General features: G+C 40.1%; 1 protein-coding gene across 1 annotated transcript in view; it reads left to right on the top strand.

Annotated features, from left to right (window-relative positions):
- INPP5A (inositol polyphosphate-5-phosphatase A) overlaps positions 1-18,393 on the top strand; it is a 441,277-nt gene that overhangs the window by 391,240 nt on the left and 31,644 nt on the right. The window contains exon 12 of the mRNA XM_019555884.1: positions 13,203-13,276. Coding sequence (XP_019411429.1) covers positions 13,203-13,276 — 74 coding nt within the window. The remainder of the gene's footprint in view (positions 1-13,202; positions 13,277-18,393) is intronic.

Raw genomic sequence — 18,393 nt, 5'->3', positions numbered from 1 at the left:
GCAGGGCAGGCCCTATGAGGAGAGGCTACAGGACCTGAACCTGTTCAGCCTCCATAAGAGAAGGCCGGGGGGGGAATCTAGTGGCCTGTTATAAACTAGTCAGAGGGGATCAGCAGGCATTGGGGGAGACCCTGTTTCCCCCGAGCACTGCCAGGAGTGATCAGGAATAACGGTCACAAGCTGGCAGAGGGTAGATTTAGGCTGCATATCAGGAGGCGCTACTTCACGGTCAGGGCGGCTAGGATCTGGAACCAACTTCCAAGAGAAGTGGTGCTGGCTCCTACCCTGGGGGGTTTTCAGAGGAGGCTAGATGAACACCTTGCTGGGGTCATTTGACCCCAGCACTCTTTCCTGCCATGGCAGAGGGTTCGGACTAGATGATCTACTCAGGTCCCTTCCGACCCTAGAAACTGTGAAACTATGAAAGAAGAACTTGAACAAATGGAGAGAGGCTGTTGTTTTCTTAATCAGCTGATAAACACTGAGTTAGGGGTGATAAACGCTGTGTAATCAACTCCCTGCTTGGCTGCTCAGGAGGGAGGGATCCCCTCCCTAATCGGAGCATCCTTCCAGGGCCTGCCCATGCCCCCACCCTTCAGCTCAACACTAGAAGGAAAGGGAGGGCTGCTTTAGGCCCTCCCCACCACCACCCCCAGCTTCTAGCCTGAGCCACTGCAGGCATGTGCTGGCATTTCTTCAGTCCAGCCCAGAGGCGATGTCTGTATTGTTACAAACCAGTTTAGCCAGGTTAAACTAACTGGCAAAGATTGAATCAACTCAGGCTCAGGGTTTTTGAATGTCAGTCCCTAGCCTAAAAGGATGCAGCCAGTAAGGACCACTAAAAAGTACTATAAAGATCTAGAGACAAGGATTTTTGTGGGTGATATCTTTTTTTGGACCAACTTTATAGTTGCGAGGGCTCTAGACAAGTTTCAGGTACCTTAGATAAATCTGAGGAAGGATAGTTGGAAGCTGAAAGCTTGTCTGTATCCCTCCCAAATGTACAGTTGGACCAGTAAGGATATTGCCTACAAAAATTCCTCTCACACACATTTTTCCTGAACCATGAGAGATACAAAATCACCCTAACATTATCTAAAAATCTAGAATTTAATAGATTTTTTTTAACCATCTTATATAAATCTATAGCAGGAATACCCAAGGTCCACCTGAGCATGGAGGCCCATTGAATTAGTGATTTAAGGAATGCCAATTTCTACAGGCAGTGGCATGCAAGGGAGAGCTGTGGCTAGCATCGTGCCTAGCTACCTTTGTCTTCCTGGTCTTCAGTGAACAAGTTCCTTGACCAGTGGTGTCAGCAAAAGGTAGACTTTGGCACAAGTCCAGAGCAAGCATAAATTTACCTCCGGAGCCATAGCTAGCTGCCTTAACTGCTCTGCATTTGCACCCAAACAGGAATATCACTTCATTACATTTTATATGATGGTTCACAATTTCCAGTAGAGAAGACTCAGGACAACAGCATCCAAGATGGCAGAAAGTTAATACATCCTGAAACTATTTTATCATATCTATCACTCCCTTCAGATAGAGGGAGTTTTTGAGTGGAGCCAGGAAAGAGGACTTGGAACTAGAACAGACATGTGGTGCTTCCATAGAGATGACTGTCTTCCTGTCCCTCCCTTCTAATAGAATACCCTGATCAGCTGGTATCATCACTGTTTCACCAGGACAATCATTGAGCCAAGGGCAAGCTGAATATCAGAGTAGGCAACAACATCCTTTCCCATGAACATAACTCAACCTACCTAGGATTCACATTAGACCAGGGGTGTGCAGTTGTTTTGAGCAGAGGGCTGCTTAATGATTTTTGGCAAGCTGTTGATGGCTGCATGCATAGCCCCATCTCTTGACAGGTGCCCCACCCCTGGTTGCCGTCTTGAGACTGGAAGTCCTGCTCCCTAACCCCCAACCTTTGCCACCAGAAATACTCCTTTCAGCACAGGGTTTTGCCATCTCATAACCAGAAAAATGCCAAATTATATTCTAAAAATGGAACATCTACAGCATTCATTAATTTGATTTCAAAAAATATTTTTGTCCTGATTTACATACGTTTGTGTAGTGTACAGAAGTGATTGCACAATAACTTAAAATGAAATCTTACTCTTGTATATTATGGGGGTGGGTATAGGTTTGTGGGGGGGCTGTGGATGTGTGGGTATTTGGGGGTGGGGAGGATATGAGTGTGTGTGGAGGGGTTTTGTGAGGGGGTTGATAGGTGTGTGGGAGTGATGTGAGGGACCATGTGGGTGTGTGTGTGTGGATGTGTGGGGTGTGAGTGGGTATGGGGTTGGTGGGGGAAAGGTGGCCGTGGTGTATGAGGGGATGCTGGGGGAGGGGTCTGCATGTATGGCATTGCAAGGAGGGGTGTGGGCGCATGTGTACAGTGGGGTGTGCTTGTGGGACTCACCCTATGAACACACACACTCTCCCTCTCCCTGCCTCATTATGCAGACACATGCACACTCTGTACCTCCCTCACTACACGCGCACACACACAATCTCTCTCTCCTTCCCTCATTGCTCTGTCTCTCTCCTCTGCTCCCTCACTGTGTGCACGAGCACGCACACACACACACACACTGTGCCTCCCTCATTACTCTCTTTCTCTCTCTCTCTCTCTCTCCCCCCCTCTTTGCTCTGTCACTCTCTCCTCCTCCCTCACTGCACGTGTGGACACACGCATACATACACACCCTCCCGCTCCTGGCCCCAGGATACCAGCACAGGCCCTGTGCTCCTGAGGTCTGGAATTGCAGCCCAGGGACACATGGTGCTGGAGCAGGTGTGCAGGGAAGCAGCAAAAGCGGTCGCAGGCAAAGGCTTCCAGGTGCGGGGGCAGGGGTAGGAGGGGTGAGGCAGGGCTGGGCCAGCCTTGCTTCTGAGTCCTACTGGCTTCCACTGAGTCCTAATGCTCCTGGTTCCTGTCATCCTTAACAGGCAACCAGCAGCAGATAAATATTAATTTTCTAAACTTTTTAGAGAAAATATTAATTTTTCTAAACTTGCAGGCCAGATAGAATGCCCTGGTGGGCCAGATCTGGCCCATGGACCATATTTTGCCCGCCCTTGCATTAGACTGTTCCCTCACCCATAAGCATCATATTCAGAAGGTCAGTAGTAGTATAAGGTCTCTGTACAATTAGTTTTGCCTTAAGATGTTTAGCCAGCATGACATGAAGTGAATGCCAACTCCGAAGTGCTCAGAACCACCACATTTGCAATTGTATATGCCCCAGAAGAATATTGTGCTCCTGTATGGTCCTGAAGTTGTCAGATAAAAAAACTCAACACTGTACTTAACAGTGTGCTGAGACTCATAACAGGCTGTGCAACTTATACACAGATGTTCTCCCCGTACTCTCGGGCATTCGACCAAGTGATATAAAAAGACAGACCCTATCATCATTACTGGCAATAAAGGCAAGAAATGACAAAAATCACCTGCTCCATCAACTGTCAACTGAAGACCCAAACAGATGGAGGCTTAAGAGACTCAAAAGTTGTAAGCACTTTGTAAATGAAGCCCACAAGCTCCTGGAAGAGATTGGGGATACTGAACAAAATCTATGGGCAGCAATGGAGTGGGCCAACTGCTGGGAAAAGTCAGATCTATCCCTACAGCATTTTATACCAGCATCAAAAAAGTCCCCCATTGAGTATGATCTTGACAGAGAAGCGTGGGCCAAACTGAATAGACCGAGTTCTGGATCCAGAGGCTTCAAAACAATACATCCCAAGATGAACATCTTGGACAGCCCCCTTTGTAAATGTGATGTCCAGCAAACAGTATACTTAATCAAAAGCTGCAATCTTTAAAAATGCCCAGATGAGGTAGATAGATTCCACACATTGAGCTATAATACCCTACGCTGGCTCATAAATTTAGATGTTGATAACTGGTGCCACATGAAAGAGAGAATAGAATACCCCCCGATGAAGGCCCCATCACAGACCCCGATAAAAGCCCCTGTCCACGTGGTATTTTGATAAGAGTTGATGATTTGGGTTCAGGCCTGATTTTGGCCTTTAATATGAAATGGCCCAGCCAGTGCAAACTACAGTAAATTACAGTACACTAATATACACAATATATATGTAATATAACTTCATATTTATTAGTTCTACTACCTGTTAAGAGAGAAGGATTTCCTATAAAAATAAATTCACACTTCAGTGCTAGTGTAATACTTGCTCTTCTAAGGATGAGAAAAGTAAAGAGTGTTCAAAATGTAGTGTGACAGAGAAGCTTGCCAACTCCTAGCTAGAAAACAAAAGCTTTAAAATGAGGTACTAAATAGACTTGTGTTTAGTCAAATATTATGGCCATACCTCGGGTTAAGAACTGTTTACATATCAAAGGAACAAAAGAGAGGTGAAACTGGTAAGTATCACCGAACAATTGTGCTGCTAGAGAAGAATTTCCAAACAGGAAGAAAGAAAATGTTTATTCACATTTTATAGAATAAACAGAAAGACAGATATATTCACAAGGCTCTTTCTAAATCAGTAAGCATTTGGTTTGAGCAAGGACTGCAGAAACATTTCCTAAGCATGTCCTTCTTGACTATAAAGTTGGATAAAATTATATATGTGTATAAGTCATTTATAGTGATGGAGTGACAGAGGAGGTTCCTATTGCCAGTGTTCACATACTTTAATTCTCTAAGGTTACTTCTACATGCTCATCTTGCTCATCTCCTTTTTCTTCTTTTTTTTTTTCTTTTTTTTTTTTTGGTCTGCAACTTCATTTCCCTCTAGCAGCTGTGAATTCTCTGGTGGTTGCTGCAGATGGATTTGATAAATGCTGCTAATATCACCTTCTGATCTAACAATGCTCTGACTTTGGTCTGTAGGTCTTGATGAGTAATTGCCGTTGTTCTACTCCAATGACTGAATTAAGTTGCCCTGTTATAAAGGGTTCATACTTCTGTGATTTTAGCTAAGGCAGCTCATAGCAGTGTCCCTGTGGACATTGACCTTTTTCAGGGTACCTTTTTACTTTAAACCTAAGCAAGCAAAAATTGATGTGATTTTTTTTTTAACTATGTCGTGTATGTGCAAAATCTGATTATTTGAAATGGTTGCGCTGTATCATTTCTGCATTTAAAATTGTATGCAAATGTTCTCATAGGCCAAACTGTTGGCCCTGGTGCACAGTCTAAAACAGCTGGAGGGGGCTGTTTTAATACCAGTATTCTAGCCTAGGGACTATATATTAGCTAGTTGCTACTTCTCCACTTCATGAGCTTCTTTCTGTAGGAGAGTATCACTGTGGTTCTGCATAGTGTTTAATCCACTAGCCTCAAATCTCTGCCTCTCAGTAACAAATAGATTCATCCAGGCCATAGAGCTTTGCAGAATACGTAGGATTTATTACCTCTGTGCACATCCCCTATCCTACACCCCCTTGAAAGAATGATCGTTGCTGATTCCACCTGAAAAAGGAGGGGAACAGGAAAAAAGCCTGTCGCTTCCCATCACTGTGAACATGTATGCCAAGATCCACCACAGTCAATTTTATCAGCCACCTTATAAGCCCATGGAGACAGTAGTTTGTAATGAAAATACCATTAAGGGTAATGGCACAACTGTAATATAATGTGGGAGTGTTCTTCTATACAGGCAACCACGGCTTAAGACTGTTTCGCTTAGCACTATTGTGCTATAATTGCTTATGCTCATTTTAAATTGATACCTGATTTCACTTAGCACTCAGCAAGTTTCATTATAACACGGTTGCCATCTTGGGTCATTAAAAATAATTGCGGTCGCCATCTTGGGTCGTCAAATACTTTCGGTTTTGCTTAACACTCATTTCACTTAATGCTTATTTTTTCAGGAACCAATTAAGAGCGCTAAGTGAGGGTTGCCTATACAAAGAACTCCTTTTTTAAAGTAATGCATTTGTTGTGTAGCTAGCCCAGAAAGTTTCGTATGTTGAACGTTTACAAACACTGTCGAAGCATAGGTTATAGATATTCCACTACACTTTAGAAATGCACTTTTTAATAGTCACCTTGCTGAATATTTTTGTAGCACCTATTAAGCACAATTAAGTACATAAGTATGATCCCATTGCAACTATTCAGATCCCTGAAAAACTAGTAATGCAAAAAAATGAGTGGGTCATCTTGCTTTTTTTTTGTCACATAGTCTTAGGGCTAAGATGACAGCCTACTTCAAAAATAGATTCATTAATGAAGTTTATGGGGCTCTATAGCAGGACAGAATAGGAACACACTTAAGTGCTTGAGTCTACTTAAGCAGCTAAAAGGTTGAGTTGTATCTGATCCTAATTGTTTCAGGGAAGAGTAAGGAACATCTATCAGCGATTTTCTTCAGTATTAAATGTAGTATTCTATCATGGTGGTAGTAGTAGTAAATACTTACATTTTAGTAACTCCCAGTGGGCCCAGTTGAGATTGGAGTCCCATTGTGCTGTGCATGGTAGAGAGAGTTCCTATCCTGAAGTGTTTATAGTCTAAAGATGCAAATAGATGGAGGTGAAAAGATACAATATATAATATAATTATATATATATATACACAACTATATATACACACACACACACACACACACACACACACACACACACACACACACACACACAAAATATATATTTGCTTATATATGTATAAGCAAATGATCCTGACAAAGAATTGGCATCATTTTCTCAGTCAAGGGCTCTTCACTGTCCCACTGCTCCTCTCAGGGAAAAGACCAAGATCTGTCCCTGGCACTCCTCACTCCCAGCAAGCCTTAGTCCCACTGCCCTTTCACAAGACTCCACAGCTGCTGCTGCTACTGCTGCTGCTGCTTCCCATGTCCTTGTCATAAACTGGATGTATTCCAAAAATCATGCACAAGTAATGGCTCTTTCCATTGCTGCAGCAAGATCCTCCTTTCTACAGGTCTCACCAAGGAGTCAGCAAACAAGCAGATGCTCCATAGTGTGCAATTCATTGCACTCGCATATGTTTTTATTAGAATAGCCCCATTTGTTCATGGTTGGTTTTGATCTTCCACTTTGCATGCACAGGCAATTCAGGCATTGCTTTGTTGGCCAGTCTAGATCAGCCTCTCTAGGAACGTTCTCCTGGGGTTCCAGGTCCATTTGTATATAATCTTTCCTTCTGCCACCTCAGTCGTGCCCTGTCACTGTTATGTCCAACAGCACAATTCTGGTCACAAAACTCTTTTGCCCTTTAAACCATTGAATTAGTTCTGTGTGACCACAAAGTGGATGCCTGGGGTCTTCCATATGCCTTGTTCTTTCATTTTGGCTTGCTACCCCAAAGCTATACTAGGAGAACGTTTGCCAGCACTAAATAGTTTCCCCTTAGTTCATGAAAGATTATTAGCCCTCCTTCCCCGCCCCCCATAGAAGGGACTTGCCTGGGATATCATTTGCCCTGAGATCACACTTTACTACAGGCAGCCAGTAATCTAACAAAACAACAAAAGGATTTATTGTGTATCCATGAAAAGTTGACCATATGGTTTGAAAACAAAAAAAAAGGAAAGGAAACTTCCTCAGTTCCCATCTGGCTACAGTCTACACCTTCAGGAAGTCCTGCTAATATTTCCAGGGATCAGTCTTCTTGCTGACTCTGCAAGCCCTAACTGCTGGGGACCTTGATTTACCCCAAAGGCTTGAGATAATCTAAAGACATCTGCTAACCTACAGTCAGTCAGGTATCGTGTGTGTAATTGCCAACTCATGTGGACTCATCCTCAGTGGCCATGTGCAGTTCCTGTAGTCTGCCACTGAACTTTATTAGCGGTCATTAACAATATGCGACGTGGCATACTAGCCCACAGAAAGCTCCTAAATACCTCCAAGCCAGTTCCCTGCCCCCATCCCCAACCCTAGCATTATTCAAGTTGCTGAGAAATTTGAATTCTCCAGAAAATTTTTGCCTCCTGAGGCACTCTGAGATACTTTCATTATTGTTAGGCTGACTTCTCTCATTACAGGCAAACAATAGTGGGTGTCCATTGGGGGCCCATCCCAACAACAGCCCTTTCTGCCTGTGTTTGGAACTTCTTACTCTACACAATTGCTTAGTGATACTTACCAGTTTCACCTCTCTTCTGTTCCTTTGGTACGTAAGCAGTTCTTAACCAGAGGTTTGGCCATAACATTTGACTAAGCTGTGTCCCAAAATTGTAAAGATACATTCAGACATCATAACACAATTCATACAGTGGTAAGATGATATGAATAAATAAAACTTAACAATGCCTTTTGAACAAGACCAACATAAGGCTATTCAAATCAACCTTGGGACAGATGTCTCTATGGGAAACCCATTAAACCCCCAAATCATTCCTAGTTCTGGTATGGGGTTGTGAAAATAAACTAAAGTAACTTTGAGCTTGAAAAACACTCTTTAGGAAAGAGTAATTAATACTAAAAGTCCAAATCTGACAGTCCTTAAATTTTCATTCAGTTCCTACTAGGGCTGACCAATGACTAAAAAAATGAATTGCAACAAATCACAATTTTAATTGCACAGTTAATAGTCAGCCCCCATGCACCCAACAACCTGGAGCCCATGCACCCTGCGGCTCCTCCCCACTACCACCAACAGTGCACTGCCCCAGTCCCGCTGCTGGCCCACCCCACACCCGCTCCAGACTCGTCCCAGTCGGAGTGGACCAGCCAGAAACAGCCCTGACTCTGGCCCTCCCTGAACCTGATCCAGACTCGCCTGGCCACATTGAGTAGTGACAGCAGCTAGGCAGAAGCTGCTGCTCAGCACAGAGGAGAAGCTTCCCCTCACTGCAGTTGGGCCCTTCTTGATGCAGCCACCTGTTGCCTGTGCTCAGGCTGCCCTGTGGCTCTTCTGCACTGTCACCACTGCCCCAATGGGCAGACCGGAGACAGCAGTGATGGCAGCAGAGAGGAGCCACAGGGCAGCCTGGGCATGGGCTCTGGGTGGCTCCAGCAAGAAGGCCCTGGCAGCAGTGAGGGGGAAGGGCCACTTTTCCCTATGCTAAGTAACAGCTTCTACCTAGCCACTGCTGCTGCTGCCACTGCTCGGCCTGGGCAGGTGTGTCTGTAGTAGGCATGGGGCAAGCCAGGGTCAGGGCTGTGCACATGGGTCCACTAGTCAAAATGATGTGCGCAATTAACACAATTAAAAAAATTAATGTGTTAATTTATTTTTGCATTAATCACGTAAGTTAACTGTGATTAATTGACAGCCCTAGTTTCCTATTCAGTAAACACTCACAGATACCAGTGGGAGTCCGTCTAAGTATTGTGTAAACGCTGATTGAGGATTTTGGCCAAAAAAAGACCACTAAACAGAAATACAGGAATTCTAGATTGCAAATTCCTATAAGTGAATCCAACATTTCAAAAATGAAAAAAATGCTGTAAAAGGAATGCTACATCTATCCTTCTTATACAGAGTATACTACTCCTGCTTGTTACATGCATATACATATTCATATGAATAGGCTATACTATTCACCCTTTAGAAAGCTGTTTTTATCAAATAGTCCTGTTGGACTGTGCGTTGAACTTTATAGGCCAAACGTTTTGGTGGAATTACTCTATTGTAATTGACAATTGAAACAGTAGGAAGTATAGCCATGCATCTTCAAATCACATGTAGATAAAGTGTATTGTTTGTATGTGGTTGGAATCATGGTCCCTATGAGACTGTCTGCCTATGACATGCAGCTCCTGTATCAACTTCGAACTACAATACTTTAAAGTCCCCAGTGTAATTGCTCTGATTACCCCAGCACTTCATATAACACCTAAAAGGCTAGGTTCTCCAGGATGATGTTACAATGAGTAAATTAAGTGGAACAATATATTGATTTTCAGGCTTTCAACCTAATTCCTTTGTCATATTCAGATTATTTAGAAAGAACAGATGCACTCAGCTATATTTAAACAAAGTTTACTATTACAGCAATGAAGTTATTCACAGTGTTGTTTAATGTGCAATATGTAAACCACTGAGATGATTATACTGAAAGTCAGTGTGCATAGTAGTAGGTTGGGCTCATCCTTTAAAATTCATACAAAAAAAGGGTCCCTGTCCAAGCCCAGCCCTTTTTCAAGCAGAGTTGATTTGAAATTGCTACACTGCCTTGCAGTGTTTCAATTTGTCTGTACAGCTTTAAAGTTTTTCATTAATTGGAGGTTTTCTCCTTGGAGCAAAGGTCTGAGTCAGGAACCAGTAATTCAAGGAAAATGCCAGTGTCATGCCAGTAGTTAGTGAGGGATCATTTAACTGTCTGTTTGCATTTAGGGCGCTGGTATGAAAAACAGACAGATGAAACCTAAACTAGTGTAACTTGTACCAATAAAGTTTTATCCTAGATTCTTTAAGGGGTAATTCTCTACTGTATCAGGTGGTGTTATCTCAGTTCAGTGGTTTGCATTATCTGTCCATGACTTCATACCAGTGTGGACATTTTGCCTTTCCACTCTATTGTAGGCCTTGGCAGATAAGAGAAGCCCAAAAAAAGAACTCCCACTGGAAATTCATGGACAGGATGAAGAAATTTGTTCTCACCTACAGACAGGAATGAATAAATCAGGTCTTCGTAGCTCCTGCTTGAGCATACATCTGTTGCTATTTCAGACAGAATAGAAAAAAATACAGGCTTCTCCAGCCATTTAATTAATGTCTAGAGAAAAAAATGATATAATTAAGTTAGTAACTATCCATACAATACTGGCATAGAAAAGAGTAACTTTCTCCAGAAGTAATATACTGAAATTAAAAATGTTAAAACTGATTTTTCTTTCAAGGCTAGATCTTCCCCAGATGCTATTAGCAACTCCAAATTATATTTACAGCAACCAAGTTTTGCCTGTTGCATCCAAGCAGGCTGTCATTAGTTATGCTTTCATTCTAACTATAAAGGTATAAAATATCAGTGCTTGCGAAAAGTAGGGAGATTTGTAGAGCTTCCAGTACACAATAGAATCTTGTTCCTATTATCTGTTATCTGTGGTGCAACAGTGTCAGTAGCCCATGTGCATTAGATAGCATACAACTAAACAAGTAATAATCTATAAAACATCAGAAATGTCTGCAGATGTCACTGAAAAGTCTCTAACCTATGTCTAACAGCTCATTTTGCTAGAACCTGGCCTGTGGATCTCTGGATCTAGTCATTGCCCGAATATAATGAGAAAACCAATCTGAATATGCAAAGTTTAGAATGTTTGAATTAATGTGAAAGGACAATGCATCTATTTGACTTTCTCAGTCTTTGGAATTCTCACTGAGCATTTTTTACCATTGTGTTCTGTGAAGAATTGTTCTTTTATTCAGCCTTTGCATTTTTCAAACAATTAAAATAAGTCCCTTCCCCCATCTTTCATTTGTCTCGTACAATTTTTTTTTGTTTGAACAGAGCTAGAAAATTAAATTCAGGTAGAAAGTAGATTTGGAAGAAACTGTCAAGTTTTCATTTGAGGAATTTCATTAAAGTGTTTTTCCACAGGGTTCATGTCAGGCAATTAGTATCTATTAAAATATTTAATGTTTGGGGTCAAGAAAAGGGTGTTAGCAGCTATTTCCATGACCTGTGTGTCTAAATATATAACACATACACACTTGGCTGTATGTACTTTAATATAGGACTTGACCCTGCAATCATGTATGATGAGTAATTTTTACTGATATGTAGCCCCGTGAAGTCATTGAGATAACTCGTGAGAAAAATTATCCAGGAGGCCTAATGGATTACAGGATCAGGCTCTTATTTATGGACATAATGTAAATTTATACAAGAATATAGGTAAACACTCTGCCAGAAATCTTCGAGAAAAATGAATACATTTATGACTAGAGATTTGCTAAATATTAAACCTTGTACAAAACCTCTGCAAATGCATATTTTGTATAATCTTTCTCATATGGTAGGGTGAGTAGCAAATTGTAAAGAATTAGTAATGCTTTTTTCTGTGCATGTGCACACGAACATATGTAGATAGACTGTAGGCGGCACTACACTTAGAGATTAAGGGAAGAATGGGTGGGCCATAGGGAGGTAGCTAATCAGTAGTGCAGGTGGTTCAGGTAGCTGCTTTTCACACAGATAATTAATGTGTACAAGTAGCTGCTAATTGTACATTTCAGGAATGATTTATGAGGTGGCAGAGGGGAGAGAGGGACACAATCTAATTTCTTTCGGAACCTCGGCCATTCATACAATGGTATCAGCACAGCTGTGAGATGGGACATGATTAATGAACAGTGGGTAAACACACAGCCCTCATACAGGGTCCTGTTTTGATGACATGCTTGTCAAAATAGAAAGTGGCACTTACTCAGAGCAATGGTCAGTTAACAGTGCAGATTATGAGCTTTTTACGCACTAATTCACTTGTACGTCAGACATAACACCAACTCTGGTTCTGAAATAAGGTTGTTTATGGCCATCAGAATGGTTATTGGTGTAACATAGACTGTTATCATTGACTTCTATGAACAGGTTTGTGTTGATGAACAAAAGATTACAGATATTTATTTTCTTTGCAGTCGTATAAAAGAAAAACACATTTGGCAAGGACTGATATATTTACATAGCACATTAAAACTAGACTTACAAATGTGCCTGTTAAATATCTGTCATCATTACTATACCTTAGCTGCCCTTTTGGAACACAAGTCTAGATAGTCTCAGACACGCACCACCCAAAAGTAGGTTTCAAAAATACTCTTTGTCTTGGTTTGAGAGAAATGATTCTGCACATCCTTGTGTTTATTCTGCCTTCGTACCTGGCCAGAGATATCTAATATTGCATTTTTACTGACAGTTTGTAAATTTAATTAGGCTACCATTTAGCTGCCAAGGTATTTATCTCAGAGAAGATTGCTGATTAAGTTAGAAATATCTGAACATCCTGAGATAGTAAATATACGGTGCAGATTCTTTATATCTCAGTTTAAAAAGTAAAAGTTCCCTGTTTCACACAGAGATACCAAAGAATGCTTTTAACAACATTATTAAAGTATTTTACATGAACTTTGTATTGAATTTTTGTCTATTTAATGCGTGCTTTAATTAAGCTATACAATCAAAGCCTGTGATTGTTTAAAAAAGAATCAGTGTTACGAATTGATATGAAAAAATCTTTAAATTATAATATATCAATAAAAAAGACAAGTAAAATTCAATTTTATTTTTTTCAGCTTTTAGAATTTGACAGAGAGCTGTCAGTTTTTAAAGACAGATTGTATGAACTGGACATCTCATTTCCTCCCAGGTAAGATGTGTACACAGTGAATTTATTTAATTAGATACCTAAATTGTAGTTTCAGTTAATGCTATGGAGTGTGTGTGAGAGAGAAAATATAATCATGATTTGTTCCCTTCCTAAATTGTTAGAGTTCTTCCTATATCCCTTCAAGTACTAGTATATACAGTGACATCTTGCAGACACCAATGCTGATAGTGTTCTCTTGTGTGTAAAAAGCCTAACTACTAGATTCAGTTGGTCCTAGATGTGTTTTTGAAATAAAACTGATGACAGTAGCACACTGGAGTCTCTTGTTACTGTATATCTGTTCATAGATCTTCAGTTTATAGCTGATTTGATACGCAAAACTTGTGACTGGATTGGGAATTAGTGTAACAGCAGCAACAGCAAAATACAAGCTTTGTTTCAAATCTTTGAAGAATATCCCTAACGGGTGAAACTGGCACAACATAGAATATGCCTTGAACAAAAGGTGGAACTGAATAATCAAATTTCTTTGACCACATTAAGTTAAAAGATAAATATCCTAAAAAATAGATTATATTTTTCAGTTTTAATAAATATGTTATTGTAAGAATAGCAATATAATTTGCTCTTCAAATATGGAATTTTTAACCTGATTTGGTCCCCGTAGCTGAATTTTAACAGGATTAGACATGTAGCAAAAACAAGATGGTTATCAGATGATGATTCTATCCCCTTTTTTAAATCTGTCACCCTATTCTAAGTAGCTGTCAGGTTTCTTGGGGTGGAGGGGGGGTTAGAAAAAAAATATATAGATTTCAGGAGAAAAAAACTTGAATTGAGTTGCAAGAAGCCATGGATAACAGTGAGACCTGTTAAATCAAAGATAGCATTGCAGTTCTGTATAGTTTAGTATAGTGTTGAATGTATGTATTTTGCAACACTTACGTATTGTTGTATTGCTATTTTTTCCTCTGGGGGTAGACACAAAAATATTACCCGTGTGTTTTAGTACTGAGGAAAAAAAATTTGGAAAGCTTGCCTTTTCACTGCCATAATCTTGTTACATCTCAACAGCCAGATGCGATACTGATTATATTGATCCCTAGAGACAATGGAAGTATGCATGAAGAGGTTACCACTGCTCTAAATAGTTCTTATTGATTGAGTATGATAACAGAAGACCAGCAGTGTGTAAATCTCCAAGTGTATTTCATTAGCTCTGTAATGGTCAAGGCGGGAGAGGGAAAATGAATGTGTTACTAAGAACTAGACCACCACTAAATTTTACCAATCTTAGCACTAACTTAAAAGAAATTTTCATTTGCTTAATTATTAATGAAAACTATTGGTGTAAGATCAGTTTATCTGATAACATCTAACATTTGTTATATTATTTTGAGGTATGACTTAGAATTTAAAAATATACTAATACAAATATACATGTTAGTACTTCAGCTGTTATTACCAATTGCATTGACATAACCATATTACTATGCTGCCATTAGGAACTTAGCCCCTGGCATCCAAGCAGGTAATATGGCACCTTATTAAAGGTGGTGATAATAGTATCCCCTTTCATTAAAATTGACATCAGTTGCCATTAAAAAAGATGCTGTTTCTGCTTGTTTATAACTTTGCCAAACATTTACCATTTGGATTGGGATGTTTTGTAATGAGTGATTGAGTTAAGCAGAGGTTTTTTGGAAAATTTTAGCCAAAACATTCAGCAGTTTGAAAAAACAAGACTGGCAAGGAAATATAGACTGCTTGCAGAAGTTATAAAAAAAAAAAAAAACACCAAACCCAAAAATCCACACTTTACTAGAAGAAGCAGCTCATTACTTTTACCCAGCTCCACAGCATCTGTATAGATTGGGCACTTCAGCGGGGGGTGGGGGGGGTTGTGCTTTTATCTAACGGCTGATTTAATCTCTCCCTTATGTTCAGTGACCCTAGGTAGCACTTAATTCTAGCATTTCCTAATTTCTGAATGCTTGTCTTTGCAATCTCTGGTGTCCTTTTAACAGTTACGTGTGTGAAAAGTATAGTAACTCCTGTCAAATGAGGTAACCAGCAAAATTGTGCTTGAAATAGCTTTGTCTTGACTGAGAGTGTGAAAACAAACTGTTAAACTGTTAGACATTTCTGCTACCATTTAGTCAGTTCAACAGTTAAAGCTGTAGGAACCATAGCTAAAGACAGAGATGTGTTTTGAGTGGGTAGAACTAACTGGAGTAATAGTGGAGAAATCATTCCTTACATCAAGTTTATATACCAATGTAAATTACACCAGGATCACAAACAGACAGATGGGCAGTTCTTCCAGGGTAGCAGGCACTGATATTGTACCTTGCAGCTACTTGGCAAGGGTTTGCGTTTGCAGTGGTTACCCTGGAATAGAAGTGGGCAGGCATACCCTAAACTAATGTCATGTGCTAGAGGTGTGTGAAATGAGCCATATTTTATTCGGATTTTGCCCAAATCGGGAACAGTGATTCTATTCGTTGATTTGGATCACTCCCCGATTCGACACGGCTAAATTTGAATCTGAAGATTTGATGCAGATTCAGAGAATCAGCAATCTGGCCATAGACACAGCTTTAAGTGTTCTTTCTACATACCTTGAGGTACCAGATGAGGCTCATGAACATTATGATTGTGGGGCAGATGAAGCGTCCCACAGGAGCATGGGGGGGGCTCCCCGCATGCTTGGCAGCAAACCCAAAAGTGGACCAGAAGAACTTCCAGGCCACTTCTGGGTCTGCTGGGGGGTGTTGCCCACCCCCGCCCCGCCCCGTATCCCTCTGGCTCAGCAATCTGCCACAGGGGGACCCCAGGAGGCACCAGTTGCCCAGCTGGGGGGTACAAGGAGCCCTCCCTGCGCACTCCCCAGCAGACCCAGTGGTGGACCAGAAATGCTTCTGGTCTACTTCCAGGTCTGCTGCCAAGCACACTGGAGAGCCCCTGCGCTCCTGTGGGACACTCCATGCACCCCAGCATTCACGAGCCCCCTAGTACTTTGAGGGATGTAGCAAAAACATTTAAAGCTGTGTCTATGTCCTAGTCTCCGAATGTTTCTGAATCTCTCCAAATCAATTTGGAGGGTTCCGAGTTGATTCAGAGGGATTAAAGGGTCTCCTGATTTGATTTGTATTCAGAGATCCGTTCACCGAATCGGGCCAGATCAAATCAGGGACCTAAGCTTCACACAACCCTAATGTGTACCAAATAGAATTTTCCCTATGATTCTTTGAGGAATGATTCTCCACCCAATTTGTCAATGTTTAGGGGTTTGAATACTCTTATTTCCCAGGCATATCTGTTGAGATGCTTAGTATCTAAATACTGAGGCACAAAACAGTAAAAATATACAAATAATGTATTACTTTGATGCCAATTATAGAAACACATTAGTAGGAACAAAAAAAGTTAATAAAAAGATTAGACTGGAGATGACCCAAAGACCCAATATATAAATATGTATTACGAATTTAAAATCCAAATGTCTTCCCTTGCAACAGCTAAGACATCCGTAGAATCTAGGGTTTAATTTTGGTTTTTAGGCTCACTCCAGAGGTCGTATGGAGATAGTATAAAATTCCTTTGGATTTGCAAAAGCAAAATGAAGGTGGTCAAGATCCAAGTTCTATTTTATTTGAGCTGTCAGATTTGGTGAATTCAGATGAAATGTTTCAGTTCTAGCCCCTCTACCAGGAAGACTTCCTGTTGCCAGAAACAAATTAAAAACTGATACCTCATATTACATTAAGTATTTTAGGAATATTGGAATATCACACATGCCCTGCCCAAAGCAAAACTGATGTTTAGAGTGTTCCCCTCCCACTTTTCCTAATTTGTTCTTTTTATTTTGTTTTAAAATTCAGGAGCATATGACAAAAGGATCCCACCTAAGTGCTGAATAACAAAGATTCGATCCTATAATATTTTTGTAGTTATTAAAGAATAGAAGTCTTACTTTAGGGATATCCGAGTAAGGAGAACTGGGTTGGATCTCATATTCTTAGGGCTGCTACAGACAAAACCCACCTAGTTTCACTTATGCAATTAAACACATTGATTTCAATTGGGCTATTATTATTGTTGTTACTGTTGTTTATTTTTGGTATTTCAGTAGTTTTCAAAATATGCCAGAAAGAAGAAACAGAAGTGTTGATAAGCAAAAAGCAAAATGTGATGAATTGTAATTTGTTTTTGCTAAGAACCTATTCAGTCAACCAAGAATTGAATGCTTTATTTTAATTAGCAGTTTCCCATCTATTTTTTCTCTGTGTTGTTTTTCCTCTTCTGAAATAATTCTTGTTCTATATTTCACAGACTTGGCCACTTCCTAAGATGGTAGATGTAATGATTAGGTGATAACTGAGTCACATTTACATGTAATATTTATTAGATTTTTATTAACCAAGAAAAGGTGGAAACACTGCTGTAAGTTTTGAAACTGCTATTTTAAGCTTCTTAGTATGCTTAGCTGAAAAGTGTATGGCGCATCACTTTGTTCTACAACTGTAACAAAGGCTTTCTTCACTGGGGAGTGAGAGAAGATCTAAAGACACTTTTTGTGTTAGGCTTATGTGCTTGATAAATGAACATTTGAATTGTAAAGGAAGTTGTAAAAGATTGTAAAGATAGCATTAAATAGAAATTTCTATTTTTTCTGGTTTACAAATCCACATTAATATTTATGATAATGAATACTTGAATACAAAACTTTGGCATGTATGAAGTTAAGGTAGGACTTGTTAGATCAAAAATCCAGTGGTGTAATTTCAGCATTCTCTTTGTATTTCATCCTTTTCATGCTGAGATACTTTGCCTATATGGTATTTCTTTATATAGACTTTGATTGCATGAAATAAGTGCATCAAGTCAGCACTTAAACACAATACAAAAATATATTATTTTTAATTTTTCTATACAGAGTTTGTAAATAAAACTTTGCCATCATTTGTTTTTTAATTCTGCTTCACCAGGGGTCAGGCCAGAGATCACTGATTTATCCTACTGATGGCATCTTATACTTTCTTCCTTTTTAATTAGGGACAATAAGACAGAATAAATTTATTCTGTCTTGTGGCACATTATATTTTTAATTGTGCTCCATGGATTAGGTCTGCAAATTGTGGCTGTATGCTCTT

The sequence above is a fragment of the Crocodylus porosus genome, unplaced genomic scaffold, assembly GCF_001723895.1.
Source record: "Crocodylus porosus isolate Cpor-Errol unplaced genomic scaffold, CroPor_comp1, whole genome shotgun sequence".
Classification (NCBI taxonomy): Eukaryota; Metazoa; Chordata; order Crocodylia; family Crocodylidae; genus Crocodylus; species Crocodylus porosus.
The sequence above is the reverse complement of the archived record's forward strand: the minus strand, read 5'-3'. Positions and strand labels throughout refer to the sequence as shown.